The 18,197-nt window shown below is 41.6% G+C and overlaps 1 protein-coding gene across 1 annotated transcript in view; it reads right to left on the bottom strand.

Moving 5' to 3' along the window:
- The window catches only part of map1aa (microtubule-associated protein 1Aa), a 63,422-nt gene extending 46,045 nt beyond the window's left edge, over window positions 1–17,377 (bottom strand). The window contains exons 1-2 of the mRNA XM_066701578.1: window positions 17,252–17,377; window positions 10,961–11,062 (exon numbers count right to left, since the gene is read on the bottom strand). Of these exons, the coding sequence (XP_066557675.1) occupies window positions 10,961–11,062; window positions 17,252–17,321 (172 nt within the window). The 5' untranslated portion in view covers window positions 17,322–17,377. The remainder of the gene's footprint in view (window positions 1–10,960; window positions 11,063–17,251) is intronic.
- Between the last annotated feature and the right edge of the window lie 820 nt (window positions 17,378–18,197).

Here is an 18,197-nt window from a genome sequence, read left to right as displayed (position 1 = left end):
GTCACCTCAGATAGCATGCCTTAGCCTCCTCTTCAGACTTCTGCACAGCACTGTCATTTTCAAAGCCCACATTTCACAAATAGACTTTGTCAGAAAGGCACAGGGAGCAGGTTATAAATACATCAGGACTTAAGTACTCTTCAATAATATCCATTTTTATTTTAAACAGTGCGATTGCCACCTGGGCACTAGACAACTCCGGACCCAGCTGAGTGATACTTTTGTCAGCAGGAGACAAACTAACCTGTGTTTACTGTTGAAGGCAGCTCTTTATTGAGAAAACCACATCTAATATAACTCCCCAACCACACAACATCAGCGTCGGTGACAGCTTCACCAGCTGAGCTCCCAGGAATTGGGAAAGTACATAAAAACAGACACAGACAGCTATTACCCTGCTCTCTATATGTGCTTTGCAGATCTGACACTAGGCTTTCAGGCAATCTGCTTTCTCTTTCTGATTTCCAGCTGAATAAAAAAAACAGCCTGACTTCTGTAGATTAGCAGGCTGCCCAGGGATTTTCTGAGGCAAGAAGTACATGGGTGACCAATGTAATACATAAATGCAAGTGACATGCATCTTTAAACAACATAAGCATAATTATCACTGTATTCCATGCTACTCCTTGCCCTGGTAAGAAAGAAAAAGATAAGATGAAAAAGGAGAGTCTGTTTGGATTCATTGCGCAGTCTGGTCTGGAGATTTCCTTGCAGAAAATCCTTAGAATATACTGAGCAGGATGGATTAGGAGAAGGGTGGAAACTAGGGCTGTCAATCGATTAAAATATTTAATCTCGATTAATCGCATGATTGTCATTAGTTAATTCGTGATTAATCGAAATTTAATGCACATTGTTAGCTGTTCTAAATGTACCTTAAATTAATACTTTTCAAGTTTTTAATACTCTAATCAACATGGGCATGGACAAATATGGATGCTTTATGCAAATCTATGTTATTATTAGTGAAACCATACTCAACATAGAGCATGAAGACTAGACATGTTTCAAAGGTAATAGATGTTTTTCAAAGAACTTGTTCATGTCTATTAGACACATGAAAAAAATAACATAGAAGTAATGGGAACCTGGTATTTCTCTTTCTTTGCACTGAGCAATTTACTTACACAAGTCTGTTTACATTTAGTTATTTAGCCACCCATTTAGTTATCGCTGTGGTGAGTCTATTGCTTGTGGAGTTGTCCATCCGTCTCCGCTGCAAATGATCTAGTGTGGTCTGCCTTAGGCGAGGGGGAGGAGAGCTCTCTGCATCAGTTGAATTCGCCATCAAGTGATATTTTAAACTCAACGTGCTGCGGTGATAACTTAATTCACATCGACAATAAATGCAGACAACTTCAGACATCGTTTTCTATATGAATTTTCCGTTCAGAAGACCTTTTTCTTTCTCCATTTCTTTTTGCTGCTGCATCCTTTCCTGTCTTATGGCTCGCTATGGCTGCATCTCCATTTCTCCAACTATGGGCTAGGCTACGGGTCAAAGTGCACGCTGCATTAATCGCACGTAAATAAAATTAGTGCCATTAAAATGAATTTGCGTTAATGCGTTATTAACGCGTTAATTTTGACAGCCCTAGTGGAAACCTAAGAGTGCACCAATAATATAAGAATGGCCTTGTACAGTTAAATGAAACGTACTTTTGAGAACAAAGGAAGGATTGCTTATTTAGACCCAGTATATCAAAGAGCCAGAATGCCACAAGACAAGGTAGAAGCTAGAGAGAGGGATTTCAGGAGTTAGTATTACAAAACGCAGAATCAAGCAGCCTGGGAGAAAGACAGACAGACAGACAGACAGACAGACAGATAGCTGTATAAACCTCGCATCCTTTTGAGGTGGTTCTCTGATTTCCCTAAACACACAAGCCCCTATATAATCCTGGTGTGGGGATAAAGGTCTGCTATTTGGATATACTCAGCCATGATGACAAGTCATTGTAATGCTCTCTGTTTGTATTTCAGTCACGACAGCTGGGCTTCACAATGCAAACCCAGAGCCCCAGTAGTAAGATGCGATGGTGTGAGCACTCGTGAATGATTTTCCTGAATGGTACAAGCAGGGCCTCCAATTCAGGTTACATTAGGTGTGCCCTGAAATAATGGATTCTGTAATTAAAGGAGACAGCACCTCTCTTCTCATTAGGGAAGGGCCAAACGTTCCTATTTCTCACTCTCTCTCTGTTTTCTTTTCATTCCTGTAGAGGACCTTTCTGGAGTGAGTGTAACTGTGTGTGAGAGAGAGCGAGAGAGAGAGAGAGCCTTTCATGCTCTGTTCCCTTTCTAGCGGTGTCTGAATAAATAAATGCAATTTCACATTCATCTTGGAAGAAAGTAGCACACAGAGAACTCCAGACAGACAGCGTTGCCCTCGGTGTTAGTGGAATCAGACAGTGTTATATAAGGTGAAGAGGTTTGCTGGCCTTGAGCTGTCCTTTACGTAGAATTTTACATAACCAGGGCTGAGGGAGGGTCAGCGGCAAAGCCCTTCTCTCGCAGAGCATCCAGGGTGACACGGGCTGCAGTCTGCACGATGCAGGGCTCAGGGAGATTCATGTGTGAAAGAAGCATCTCACTCTGAATAAACTCTGCTCTGCACAGTCACTCGGTCAACACAGAAAGAGAGAGAGAGAGAGAGAGAGAGAAAGAGAGAGACGCCTGGCAATAGAACCTCGGACTGTTGCTCACGGCTTCATTTTTAGAGCCTCAGTGCAATCGATTTTTGGACAGTAATCTCTGTGCGCTAATGAGAAAAAAGCACAAGACTCACACTTTCTAACAAGACTGTGTGGGCGGCTTCAAAGGGAGAGGTCCTGTATTGGGCAGGCTACTGTTGCTGTGGAAAACGTGGCGTAGAAGTGATTTTATGATACCAGCCTTCAGGGCTACTGCTACAATTTTTTATAATGTAGGATTTTAAAAAGGATCTATGCATCTACTGGTAAAGGCTATATATCTATGTACTTTTTACTGCAGCCATAACTTTTGGCTCTACACTTAACCGCACTGCCTCATAGCCCCTCACTTCTAACCACAACACACTGCCGTCTCTCCACCAGGCTGATAGGGGGAACCTTCTCCTTCTGGCCTGGCTTTCTGGGCGCCATCCCTCGGGGGGACAAAAGAAAATATTGACTAACCTTTCACCTCCTTTGTATTTGCCGAAACTGCTGAAGTGAGACCAGCTCGCACGGTAATTGCCAGTCACCATGGTAACACGGCCTAGTGGGAGCACTGCGGCTAAGCGAATAGGTGCAGCAGGCATTGTGGCCGATTGTTTTTTTTTATTTGTTTCATCCTTTTCTTTAGCCAGACCTTTTCTCTTTCTTTTCACGGGAGATAAGAGTGTAAAATAAGCATGAGCTGTGTATTAAAAGGCAATCTCACTCCAGGGGCACTCACATTATTGGAAAACAGCACAATGAGGATGCACTTCATTCACAATCCACTAGATCTGTATTTCCCCTACCTTTTTCATGCTCAAGTCACACCCACCGGACATAATATTCGCTCGCCCACCCCATTGTGAACACTGTGAAAATAAAATAAAGTGACCTTCAGTGAGAAACATGAGTCTGACCTGTATGGAATTATGGTAAGAATTATTTATATCTCGTATATATTGTTCTCATCTGTACCTTTTCAAAAGTTTGGTCGCACACCCACAATATCAGAATTTAAAAAAAGGGAAGATTTAATTCAAGACACGTATACAATTGATGCAATACAAAGGTGACAGTGTAAGTCTCAGTTCAGAGAAAGAGAATATGTGTGTCTGTATGAGTGTGTAGTTACTCGCCCCTCAGCCTTGCAATGAGGTTTCTGCATTACATATTTATTCATCTCCTCATACATTTGAAGTTGCTTCTGCAGGGCAGTTCTTTGAACCGGGCGCACAGCTCTGTCAACATTGCGTGGGGAGACGTATTAGATGGAATTCAGTGTACTTTCCAGAGCAGCCTGAGCACGCTCCCCAAATCTCAACACACTTCCATTTCCATCTCTCTGGACCCCTTCACATTGTGCATTGATAACTCATCTCTTTTCATTCTTAGAGCAATCTCACTCCTCTGAGTTGTTTTGGCCACTATTGTCTTTTTCTCTTATTTGTATTGAAGTTATGACTTGGTTCTTTTATTACTAGGGATGATTCCAGCCATGCTAAGGCCGTGGTGGTTTATTCATGATGCCAGCTGTGCAACAGTTGAAGGTGCTCTGTGGCGTGGTAACTCTATCTGTTCTACAGTGGCACGGCCAATTCAGCAGAAAAGAACATTAAAGATGTCAGCTGTGAAAGGATAAAGAAAGAACGACAAGTGATGTGGAAGTGGTTTGCAATAGGTTGCTGCCTAGAGTGTTTTGTACTGTCAGTAATCATATTGATATGCATAGTACAATTTTGCTACGGCTCTTGAAGAGTAGAGCAGGGAAACACTGTGGATTTGGAGTCCTGCCGTTCAAACACATGCATGCAGACCACATTCTGATCTCTGCAATTCGACCATTCAGATGTGTCAGTGACAGGGCTGTGTGAGGATCTCTGAGGCCACACTTGTAATCGCAGAGGATTGGTGTTGAGCTTTTGCTATGAATGAACCCAGAATTATAGTCCTATATTAATGATCCCTATAAAATCAACTAGACATAATACCACATACGTTTTCATGGGCGGGTAGCTGCATGGTTGGTGGCACAGTAAATCATGAGCATGGTGGAAGTGACAATATGATGATAGTAAACAAGTACCTCACAGGCTACTCATAAACAATCAAGAGAAAAAAAAATACAAAATTATATTTGTCTTCCAGTCCAACCGGTTAAGGAGAAATGTGAAGTTTTGTGCTACGCTGTCTACTGTTGTGGACTTGCTGTGGCTATCTACACTTTTCTCTGTTAAATATAGGACTTAAGACCTTATTTATAAAAGGCTGCTCACAGTAATCTGCTACTTATGTCTTCTCCTGTGTTCCATATTAGGAGGTATCGTAGGGTATGGTTGATCGTTCAAATCCAAGCCACCACGGAAAAACAACAATCCCCAAGTCTTTTGTTTGCCATTACATCCATCTGCATCTTAAAAGTTGTCAATACCAATTCGCTTAGGAAGAATGAAGCTGCATATAGTATTCCCTCTACTGAGAGGCTTAGTGGATGGCTTCGAGACTGGAATCACAAGCAGTTCTTTGCATTGGGGGGGCGGGGGGGAGATCACAGAAGCAACTTTTGAAGCTCAATGAGAAGATTGTAAGACAGGGGACACCGTGTCCTTGTGTCTACAGCATAGGTCGGCAACGAGGCTCTGAAGCAATAAGGTCTGCGTATTTCCTTGTTAACTTACTGGTTTAACATGGCTGTAAGAGCTAGTACTGCAGCCACACCCGTTCTGCTCTGAGATGAGTCCCATAGCAGTGGGCCTGTGACTGCACATTAATTTCTCCACAGAGCACATCATCCGCTTCATACTTAGATGAACACTCAGGGAATAATTTAACACCTGGCTGGAGAAAAAAAAAGAAAGTAAAACTTTCACTTTCACATTGTGCACCATCTCCTGTCTTATGAATTTTAATATCTGTGTATCTGCTTGTACCTGGTTATCGAATCATGGATCTGATTTTTAGATTACCTTCAGCCAGTCACTGTATCGTTAGTGTATGTTGTTCAAACTGAAAAATAATTTCCTTTTGAAATCTACATCTGGTGCATGTTATAATGCAGTGAAGATCTATTACCACTCTAACTTCTTTCAAAGCAACTATAACTACATAAGTGTCATCTTTTTAAGTATTTTAGGTTATTATAATGCAGATAAATGGTAGTTCTGACAACCAGCTGCATGGAAACTGTATTGAATTATGCAGTACCAGCATCACAAGAGACTTGGGGATGGCACTGATTTTTAACAAGTGTAGCAATTTGGCCAGGATGGAGTTAATGAATTTTAGCCGTGGGCTCCGTGAGCAATCCTACTCCTAACACCCCTCAGTATTGCTCTTCACGCGCTCCATTGTACTGTAATAGAGCTTTACTCAGCCAGCACTAACAGAGAGCGCAGTGGGGAGGCGGGGTGCTGCATTATTCATTAGAGGAGTGTGCGGAGCATGAGGGACGAGCCAGGCATTATATACAGGTACAGAGAGGGAGAGGAGGGAAACACGGAAGGGGAGCCTGCAGGCATGAGGAGAACGAAAGAGTATAATAAGTAAAAGTATAAAGTATTATAAAGCCGGAGGAGATTCAGTGGAAAAATGATTGATAGAGACGTGAGCAGAAGAAGGCGAAAGAAATGGAGAGAATGTTTAGGAAAGTGGGGGAAAGATACAGGGATCAGGAAGAAGAGCGAGAGACAGAGAGAGAAAATGAGTGAGTGAGAGAGAGAGAGAGAGAGAGAGAGGTGTTTGTGCAGGGGGAGGTGTAGCAGCTCTGCGTGGCACTGCAGTAGGAAGTGAAAACAGAGCTGCAGAGCTATCGCTTACTGCTCAATAAATATTAATGTTTGGCTCCGCAGTGATACGCAGTGATATGTTGTCAGAGAGGCCGTGTGGAGGAAGCGAGTCGGGGCTCCCCAAGCTCTCTGCAGGCGTGAGATCACACAGAATACTGCGATGCTGACAGCAATGGGGAACTGATTCCATCTCCAGCCCCGAGCATATGATATTTATTTTGTTCTCTGATACATTTTTCTGCTTAATAATGGAGATTATCAGCCATGCATACAGTGCCTGGTCTGGCACAAACAGCACAATGGTGAATATGTTTGCAGAAGCAGGATCAATGTGTAATAGAAGATGGGTAAACGACCAGACAGCTTTTGAGAATGTAAGTAATATATTGAAACACCAGAGTGTTTATACATCATTTCCAAGCTTTGAAACATCCTAGTTGAAGTTCTCTCCTGCACTACCTATGTTAATCTCCTAGAGGGCGCCCCCGGCAGACAGTTTTTACATCAGACAAGAGGCAGTCAAGTGCAATTTTTTTATTCATCTTGTTTTCATTTTGCATGAATATTTTATTTATGACCTCATTATGAATCTGTTTACACCTGTGTTGCAGTAATAACACTGTTGTGTTTTTTTCCTGCACCGTGCACAGATAAATGCCACTGCCTTTTCACAGCCTGTGATCAAAGCCAGACTCTTTGCAATTTGAATGTGTGTATAGATAATATATACTGTAATCGTAGAGCTTAGCTGCAAAACATCCTAGTAATGACAACTCAATTGTGGCCAAAGTGCTGGAACAGCTGAGACAACAACCCACTATAAACAAAAACTTTGCAATACAGATTAAATCAAGAATATCGTAATAGGGCCATCTATTCACAATGGGACTGACCTTGCAAACCACTGTGCATTCAGAGTTAATGCTGTCCCCCTCCAGTGACAATAACAACCATCTCCTTGTCAGTCTGCATCCAGGCTGCCTGGCTCTGTGATGTCACAGCCTAAAATGCTCACACAACATATTTTAGATAAACAACCTTCCACCCTTCCCTTCTCAGCCTCTAACTACAAGCATCACTGTCACTATTCTCACTGTCTATATATACTGCTGGTTTCACAGAGCCTCATCAGCATTAATCTTGGACTACACAACCTAAAATAACATTGGTGCTGATCTGGATCTGTGAAACAAGCCCATACTTTACAATTTGACACCCCACTGGCGCCTTAAATATTCACTGAAATATTCCAAGGATATGTATACGACATACAAAATCATTTGCACACAAAAAATGTGTCCTTTGTCACTCTGTCATCTCTCTGTTTCCTTTTAAGATCAATATCCCAGGTCATGGTCATTAATATCCCTTCTCCTCGCCTTTTCTTTTGTCTCTATGTCTCTCTCTGTGTCTCTGGCTCTTGTAGTTTTAACCTTCTGGAAACATCTTTCTTTAACCAAACCGAAATCAAACCAAAAAACTATACCTCAGAGATTTGCCTTCTGCTCCCCAAACCCATCCGAGACAAACTTTGTAACTGTCATTGTTTAAAATGTGTTATTTGTCAGTCGATTTGTCTGTGAAACTGTCCATATGTTTTCACTGTAGATAACCTGTGCAACAGAGAGATTTCTTAATTGCAGTTGCTCTTTAGACATGCCCTTTCTGACAACTAAGTTGTACAGAGAAAGGAATGATCGCATTAATATGAAAGACGATTGACAGTGTGGGTGGCTACAGATCCTTTTTTTATAGGATGCAGCATCACTGTCGCAGTAAAGGTTGCAACTGCAGGTGGGTGTAGTTACTGTAACACTTCATTTACTGCTGCAGTACCTAGGGAAATATATGGATTGTTGGGCCTTTCAAAGCATCACAACACAAGAGGGGGGGGGGAAACCAAAGAGACAAGACGTTTCTAGAGTAGCATTAAACCATGAATCAGTAGGTGACATTCAATATAAGTCTGAAAACTGACAAAAACATCTAGAAAGGTTCTGTAAACACCGCAACCAGTACATAATTGTGGCAGGTGATATTCTCAATCGCATGACAATTACAGGAGAAACTTTAACTTTTAAAAGTTAGGTTTGTGATCAAATGATGTTGCATGCTTATAAAGTGTTAAAAGGCTCAATACCTCCCTACCTTGCAGAGCTGTCACATTTTGCCCCAGTTCTCTCAGATCAGTTTCTTTTGCACAAAACGCAGGACTCTTGAACACTCACCAGGTATGACTGATAATAGATCATGCTCCTTTATTTGGGAATTATCTTCTGAAATCTGACAGACTCTAACCTGAAACTAACCTGAAACTAAGATGTCCTTGTCTGAGCTGCCATTTGATGCTTGATATTGTAAATCTGCATTATACTGTATTATAAAGAAAAGGGAAAGCAGAGATCCTTGATTTTTGCAATGCTCTGTCCACATCTCTATGTGCAGCTGAGCCACAGTATCTAAATAGCAAAGGCAAAAGAACACTGAAAATGTGAAAAATAATGAGAAATGCAAGCAATATGCTCCATACAAAAACAATAACAGATTTGCAGTTCCCATGATGATATGTGTGTGTGTGTGTGTGTGTGTATGGAGGGGATTTGTTTTTAGACTTCATTGCAAGCAGCCCGCAGTGTAATAAATGTTATTAAGTGTATTGAATTTACTTCTCATTAATCGCAGTTGGGCTCTTTTATAAATTCATTATAAAACCTGATACCCTGATCTATTTTTGTATTGGGTTCACTTTTACATTATGACTATTGATCTGCACTGTAAAATGACCTAAATCTGTAACCCTGTAGTCTAGCCTTGGTCGATACTCCCTTTTTCCGGGTCTCAGAAGTGTATTTCCAGGCAGTCTGCACAAAAACTCTCAACCTGGCCTGCCATCATTCTACTCTTCTGAAGTCTAGCGTTGGCACAATCTGATCTGCTTACTGTTTGCCCTCTACAATAGAGAGTTGCTAACCAGCAAAAAATAATCTTTTTCACTTTTAAGATCTCACTGAGCCACCTAATGCTGTGTATTACAGTGGCAGTAGAATGCCGACTCGGCAGGAATGCTTGGCTTCTTATTTATTTTTTCCACTGCTTGCCAAAATAGAAGGCCTGCAGCTGATTTATCCTTGGTGTTTGATCCCTTTAACAGTCTTCAGTGTATCAAAACATTGTCACTTTCGTAAGTCTTTCCCTGCACCTCAGTCATTCGCAGGTGTTATATTTTTTCATATATATTTTTTTCATGTAACATCTATTATTTAGAATCCATGGGGTGCCACATTTTCTCAGAGAGAGCTCATTCACAAAGGGTGTCTCTGGTCTTCAGTGCTGGTGAGTAATGTACCTAACCCACATGTGGGTGTGGCAAATGGCTAAAGAATTAGAGTTCTTGCAGGTGTATTACGAGCACTATCGTGAAATCAGGATCAAAGCATTGCTGAAGCATGGAGCAATGTGTCCGGGAAACATCTGATTGAGATGTAGGAGATGCAGGTACATCCTATGCCTCAGCTGACCCCTGTCACATTGTCTCTGCTTATGTCTACTGTAGTTGAGCAGGGTTAGCATCTCACTGAAACAGTGAGACAATGAATTGGGATGTTATTTATGGAACCGCTGTGTCGGTTTCATTGCGTGCTGAAATCTGAGCTACATTGTTGTTATTTTCCCCTATTGTTCCCAAGTCTTGAAACGATGCATGATTGGATACAGTGAACTCTTTCCTTTGCAAACTTACTACACCCTGATATTTGAACGTTCCTTCCAAATGGATTCCATTGTGGCTGTGGTTGTCAGTGCTGGTGCCCAGGAAGGGTGTGCTGATGACCAGTCAACCTTCATTCTTCACTGGCATGGTGACTGAGTCAGCTGGCCTCTGGAGGCACTTACCTGGCAGAATATGACCAGCACTGCCCACCTGCCAGCAGAATAGTGTTCAATTTCAGCTTTGGATTTACAGTCTAATCCTATGATCCCCAATCTGAGAGTCTACAGATAATGTGTGAGGATTTCATTGACCTAGTTTTAACAGAATTTTAATTGACCATTTAAGGGAAGGGGGAGCAAATTTAGATACATTATTTTTTGGAACAATACTCTAAACTTCCAGATTGTTTCATGACACATTAATATATGTAATTCACATAATTCACCCTTCTGTAACATTCTCTTAGATCTTACAGATCTTAAAGAAAGAAATATATGAACTAGTTTTACAGCCCAAAATATATATATATATATATATATATATATATATATATATATATATATATTAAATAGAACACAATACTCTGACTGGCAAGAGGGAAGCCAAAGGAGAAATTTGTCATATTGACAAATGAAAATGCTGAACCTCACATGCCTCACTGCATACATTTTAGATGACTGGCATAGTTATATACAGGAATGCATTGCCTTTGCTTTGCTTTCATCGTAAGTGGACAGCTTGCTGAACATTTGCACAATTTCCTGAACGTTTGACCCAGGGTGACTGACCTCTGACCTCTGCTGAGAACTGGGCCGAGTGTCGCGTCACAAACAGCTGCAGCTGCTGATTCACATCACAGGAAGTGAGGTCGATGTCCCAGGAACGAATCCCTGTCCAAGTCAAGACAACAAAGAATGTTGGTCAGTAATGGATGAGAGTGAGAGACAGAACTGCCAGAATATGAATATGAATATGTCAAATTGTGATAAGCATGACAACCCAAATCAAGATAAACTCAATATGCATTTGAAAAGGCTTTGTAATTGCCCTTGGTGAAGAGGCTGTCTGAACAGTTCTGTGTTTCCACCCAGGATCTGCACGTAACTAATGTGTAAAACTCTACAAAAACTGAAGCGCATCTTTACAGTCAGAAGGAGGTAGTCAGGACACCAACAGTGGCACAGCACTAGTGTCAGATCTCATTAAAGGGTAGACCACAGCAACCAGAAGAGCCTTCGTCATTGCAGCATTTTATGTTTTTGTTTGTAATTTTCCATTCCTTTGACTGTCTATAAACCCTTGTGTAGTCCTTCCCTTGCCCAGAGCCAAAATGTAGTAACAATAACAATAATAGCTTTCAAGATTATCTATCCTTAGACCTCCTTATTCTAATATCTTTATTTTAAAACCATGCTGATGTTTGGACATTATTTTTTATTTAGATTTTTTTCCTTTTGTTCTATTGTAACACGTTAATTGGAAATGTATGTTCAAAGACTGCTATGGTCTGATGGAGTACAACAAATGTACACACAAACACACACACACACACACACACATACGCATACACACACACACACACACACACACACACACACACACACACTTCCTGCTCTATGGAGCTCCAGCAAGAGGTATAATGAATGCCACACAAACCTAAAAACACAATTCAACAGTCTTGACAGTCTCCCTAACCAAGAAAGATTCATCAAGACTTTCAATGATGGAGAGACCAGGGACCAATGCATACAAAGTGTTTGCAGTATCCTCTGAGCCACTCAAACCCACTTCGCTCTGCAGACTACGGTCAGGCACCTTGACCACTGAGCTACTGAAAGGAATTGAGTAACAGTCTAATGTGAAAAGCTGACCTTTACAGAGTCATTCCTCTGCATGCTAAACAATATCAAAGAGGACACAGAGAGGCAAACAAGCTGAGCCCTCAAATGCCCTTACTATCTTGCATCCACAACAGTGCCTTTCTCAGTTCGTCTGTCCTGCTGAATTCAGCAGCCCCATGTTCTGTCTGGTTGGTTGAACATGAATTTGTTGAACCCCGAATACAGATTTTACCCAAGACACTGGTGCTTTCCGTGGCATGACAAAAACCAGCTGCTCTGGCCCCCATAAGCTACCCCAGCCCAACCTCAACCCAGCTCTGACCCAACCCAATTGCAACATATTTCTGTCTCAATGTAGAACTTAAAGTTTGCATTTATTTCCTAGTACCTTTCATTAATGTTGCTTGTGTATCGATGTGTGAAATACTGTAACAGATTCTGTTTGCTTCTTAATCAGTGTGAAGCAGACTGTATATTTTTGATGGCCTGTTTATCAATGTGTAGAACGGTATGTCTGTATTTGTGGAGACTCATTTTCAGCCTGTTATGCAGTGTGTGTATTCTTGACTGTTTTCTGTGGGTGTATTTGTGACAGATTGCTTTTTGGTGTTGTAGTTGTATGTGTGTGTGTGTGTGTGTGTGTGGCATTGAGCCTCAATTTATTAGGATGCTGCACTGGGAGCTGATAGAGAGAGAGAAAGAATGAATTGTCTTCATTACAATGTCAAGGGCATTGTCACACAGCTGCCACTGTGCACGGGGAGAAACTGCTGCCTCAATGAAGCCTCAGAATGCCATCATATTTCAATGTAACGCAATTTGTGTCTGATGCAATTTTGTCTGTAAATCTATATGCTATATCTATATCTATCAATATCTATATGACCAGAGCCTGTTTGTTGTCAGCAGCAGCTGGATCTATGTTAAGCTATGTGGGCACAATTACCAATTTGTAAACAACCCCTTAGTAAGCAGTTTTCATATCAAATAATAACTTAGAGATATCAATCCTAAAAATGCCTTCTTTAGTGCTGTATTGTTTAGAGATATCATTCTTGAGAAAAACAATGCACGCTAGAATCCTCAGTATACTCTCTAAAGACATTTACTTTCGAGCTATACCTTATAACTACAGAATTAATTCTTATACAATGTTTCTCACATATTGCATGTTTAGATATGAACCCATCTCTCTCTAAAAACCTTTGTTCAAGTGATATAATTCTCACTCTTTAAATTTATTAAGATTGAGCTATTAAAACTGAGGCAATCCTGTCTGGAAATACATTTAGTCATTCCAGGATTTCGTATACTATTAATTAGAGACATCTTAGTTTAATTAAGGAATAATTTAGAAGCCACAAACCTTGGTGAAGATGCACTTATAGTGAATCCAGGAATGGCTTAAAGTGCATGTGGAGGGCTTTTAATCTGTGATCAGAAAGTATTACCTACAGTTTGACATTAAACACTACTGTTGTGCAGTGAGTGGGAGGCCGGAGTTTGGAGACATTGAACCTGACCAGCTACCATCAGCAATAGACCACTCTTTAGCGATTGGTGTTTTTGCATTTTTCTCGCATCAATGATAATCTCATATTCGCACCATGCAAAGCCACTTTGAATCTGCGGAGGGTTCATTCAATACAATACAACCAGACAGGCAGATGCATTGTGAAACACCAGGCAACAGCATTAACATTCAAAACCGTATCCTGTGGTCAATGCTCTATCTGCCTACATGAGTCTCGTGATTCAATGGTGAGCTGTGGGCATGTGCTCTTCGCAGGGCCGTCTCAATGATAAACAGCTCTCTGAGCGACGGCTCCACCAAGGAACTGTGTGTTGGCCAGCATGTGATCTTCTGCTCTGTTCGAGGCAGTGGGTGTCTGCCCTGCATTCCCAGCAGGAGGCAGCGGGTTATTTGCTGGGTCTCAGCCATCAGGAATCCTCAGTTCATCAGAATCTGCTATCACTGCTCTCTCCATGGGTGGCTGAACCTTCAAATTATACGCAAGGGGCAAATGCTTTGTTTTAAATCACCTTATGAAAATAATAGTTATCATAAAATCACCTGCAGGAGGCAGTTAAAACAGGCAAAGCAGAGCTAATGCAAATAGCAATAGCGGTCTTGTATGTGATTAAAGATTAATTGATTTTGCCCAGTTGTTTTAATCGATTGAAATATCTTTGTTTAGGCAACGTAAGCGCACGATACAGATAAACTCTGAGTGATTTAATTGAACACATTAAGCCCACCTGAAAATGAGGAATGGGTTTATTGACTTGAAGTTTTTTTTTTTTTTTTTTTAATCTCTTAAACATGTTAAATTTACACTTTATTGTTGCATGGCTTAAGCGACTGCAGATCTATTCAGGGCAAACGCTGGAAGATAAACAGCTGCTCGGCTTATCTCCCAATGACTGCTTTGCACAGAACGGGGAGGATATAAAGCTGTGTTTGTTTTGTCTTGTTTCTGTTGTCATTGGCAAAGAAGCAGGGTGCCAGTCAGGGTGCCAGCCTTCCTGGTCTGCCAGCAGTGTGTGGAGTGAGGCTGGTGACGGCGTGGTGATCCATCATGCTGTGGCCCTGGCATGGGGAGGAGTGCAGTGGAGGCAGAATTGCTGACATGGAGATTTCTATCCCCTAGTGATTGTATTATAATCCTTAGCAACCTGCAGTAGAGCACTGACCGCCTTCTCCATCTCAGACACCACTGCAAATATTCTACTCTGTTACTACATTTAAAAGCACACCACACAGTGACATTCATTTCTACCACTCACAATATTACTGACTTGAGCATTGCAATGTACCTTCTGTTGACATTCAGTCAGATTAATTTTCTTTTTTTTTTGGGGGGGGGGGTCTCCTTCTGTCCTAACTAATAAGACTACCTTAATTTCCAAGATTCGCATTTCCCCAATGCACAAAAATGATGCATGTAATACAGCTTGTAATACTCAGGCAGTTTCACTGGTGCAGAGCTCAGTCGCCTGCCTAATTGATGGCAACATTCCTGTACTCACAGCAAACGAACAAATTGTACTGCGTCACATTCTGCATGATGGCAATGACAAGCTACACAGGCCTTGCAGATTACCAACCGTGAGTATCACCTTGAAATACACATGGACCCCCCAGCTAGTATACTAGTTCTACTAGTTTGATTTGTCTGATTCAGTTAAATAATACCTTATCTGCCTGTACATTATGTAAAAATCAATAACTATTAATTCCTGTCAGCCTCAGACTCACAACTAAAACAACTTTTTGTTTGTTTTAATGATCTAATCAATGGAGGGTCTCAGCACCACTCTTTCATGAATACCTTTCCTCTGTGTAGTATTGTAGGAGCAGCTAATCCCCCTCTGGGCAGATGCAAAGCTGTTTATTAAAGATGCATGCTTCTGGAGACATCAAATCTCACACCAAAGGTTATTTTTATGCTATAATGTTGTGTCAACCTTTGCTTTAAAGCACAATTTCTTTCTTTGTTGGTGTAAATCTATGAAGATTTACCAAATGTTTTTTATTGCACACAATAGGCATTGCTGACCACAGTATGTTATCCTATCATTTACTATAAACAAGCTAAATATTGTTTCTTAATACGTCCCAGTGCTATTTAAAGACAGCTATAAAAGATATGTTGTGACTGAGACTGTGAAACAAGATTGTAATAACATTTCAGTCATATAAACCTTATTTAAATAATAATAAATAATTCTTAGTCAAAAGAGATCTGAGAGGTGCTGCCATTGATTAGGCACTCACATTTGGTGCTGCAGCTTTAATTAATTGTGATTTCTGAGGTATGAAAATGTGGCCTTAGATAGGGAACAGAAAATTAAACACGTCCACATAGAGGCCAACCTTAAATATTACATAAAACAGGTCTACAAATCAGTGTGAACAAATACATTACATGTTAATTCCCGCATAATCAAATAACAGCAATTATATTCATACGAAACAGAACTTTTTTTGGAAACAAGGTATTTACTGATGTACCATACTGAAGTCATTGTAAGCCACTAAACATATTATATTCAACTTATTTGAATAACAAAAAATCCAGCAATGTATGTTTAAATGTGCAATGTATGTTAAAATTGGATTTGCATTGCTGCAACTGTAATAATGCCTATCTATCTGTACATCTGATAAGGCCATGGCAGTATCCCAGTCACACTGATGAAGTTTGTATGTGTATTTTTTATAGCTCTACCTGTGAGCCTTATTTGGCACCTTGTTATGTTTTGTTTAGTGTGTTTTAAAAAAAAAACTCAATGCAGTGCTATCCCCCCAGGACACCCTTTGAAATTATACTCAAAATCTCACTCAGTTCCCTCCATGAGATGCCTACAATTACAATATTGAGGCACTCTATTACTAAAATAACTTCGTACAAAGCCCCCAATTACAAACGTCTTGCAGCTGAACATTTCTGTATTTAAATACCGAACATAATGTTACTGAGCTTTTACAGTCTCTCTCCATATGTTACTCTCATCCACAGTTTTTGCATCCGTCCTGCTTTATGTAATGCAACAATTATCATGTGTACTACCAACAAAAAAACTCGATCGCCTCCTATGCTGTGTCATTGACTAATTTATTATATTATTATACAAATTCCGATACAAAGTGTGGGTTTTAAGGTCTATGTTTTTCTCACATCCGTTGCGTCATTGCTTTTAAATTACCCGACCTTTGAACAGTCTCACTAGGCTGCCTAGGCTAGCGCCGCAGTCTGCATTTTTAATAAAGTCTGTGCAGCGATCGCTCCCTTACTACCCATCTTTCCTGGAAAACGTCCTGCTGCAGAGCGGATACTTGAAGCCGATGTGCGTGTCGTATTTTGAGGATCCTCCTGGCTTATGATCTGCAGACACTCGAACCCTCGATTTAACACTCTATAACAACACCTCTGTTTGATGACTGAAAGTGGCTTGTTATGGTCCGGCTGCTTTGGGAAATACATTATAATTAAGCATGTGTCGAGAGATCTGCTGTAGAAACAGATGCTCTTGCGTGTGCCCCCTGATTAAGAGACCTACAACCTCACAGCTTTGATCTGCATCCCTCTCATCAAAAAAGTTGATAAAGTTGAACAACATCAAGAATGCTGACTGCCGCGCTGGAGGGGCTGCTTTCTCCGTGTTGCCATGTTGCAGCCCTGCCACCTATGCAGCACCCTGTCCCACATCTCGGGGGGGTTCCTGCAGACTCACCCTGTTCAATGTGCTCTCGGACGGCTCGGAGCTGGCTCTCAGTCGCGATCTCCCCGATCACGATCAGCATGGAGTAGCTCCTGTGGCAGAGGGGGGCCGCGCCGCGCCGCCGCTGTCCTCGGTGCTGATCGAGCTGCCGAACCCCGGGCTCCAGGCGCGCGCCGCTCTCGTGCTCCTCCGCCGCCGCGAGCGCAGGTCCGGCCGGGATCTCCATGGCAACAGCGCGGGGAGCAGACGCCGGCCCCTCTTCCATCTCCATGACAACTGCTGCCACGAGCGGTGCGCGCGAGGGGAGAGTGGGGGAGGGCCGGGGGGAGGGGCGCGCGCGGCCTTAAGGAGCCCTGGCTCGGCTGTGATTGGCTGGAGAGGCATGTTGCTGTTTGATGTCACAGTCGACCAATTGTCGGGCCCAAGAGGAGGGTTGCAATACCGGCGTGGCAATGCATTGGCATAAGCAATATCAGTGTGTGACATGAGCAGTGATGATAAATAACACTATGATGTTTGTTTTTGTAAAGATCAAATTTATCTGCAGTTTGTGGGTGGGGCATCTGAGCCTAACCTTACCATTTGTTTATGTCTAGGTAAATAAATCAAACAACTTATGGGTTGTCCAGAAATCGTAACCTATGTGTTCTTTTGCATCATACATTTAGCACAATTACAGTGCTGCTGTGGTTCTATTCAGCTTTGGTTGCATTCAGAACTGGGGCATTAGGTGAAGAGGTGGAATTTATACAGGTATTATACAATGACTCCAGTTATCCCAGAGTCAGGAACTAGACTGTGCAATCTGTACTGTCATTTCCAAACCCTGCCATCAGACTCTAATATCTTGTGCATGGGGGGGATACACTTATCTACAAACAACAAAGCAACAACAACAAACAAACAAACAATGACAGCTCGGGAAATCTTGGAAAGCCAAGACCCCATAAAGCAGACC

Source organism: Amia ocellicauda, chromosome 4 (assembly GCF_036373705.1).
Source record: "Amia ocellicauda isolate fAmiCal2 chromosome 4, fAmiCal2.hap1, whole genome shotgun sequence".
NCBI lineage: Eukaryota > Metazoa > Chordata > Actinopteri > Amiiformes > Amiidae > Amia > Amia ocellicauda.
The sequence above is the reverse complement of the archived record's forward strand: the minus strand, read 5'-3'. Positions and strand labels throughout refer to the sequence as shown.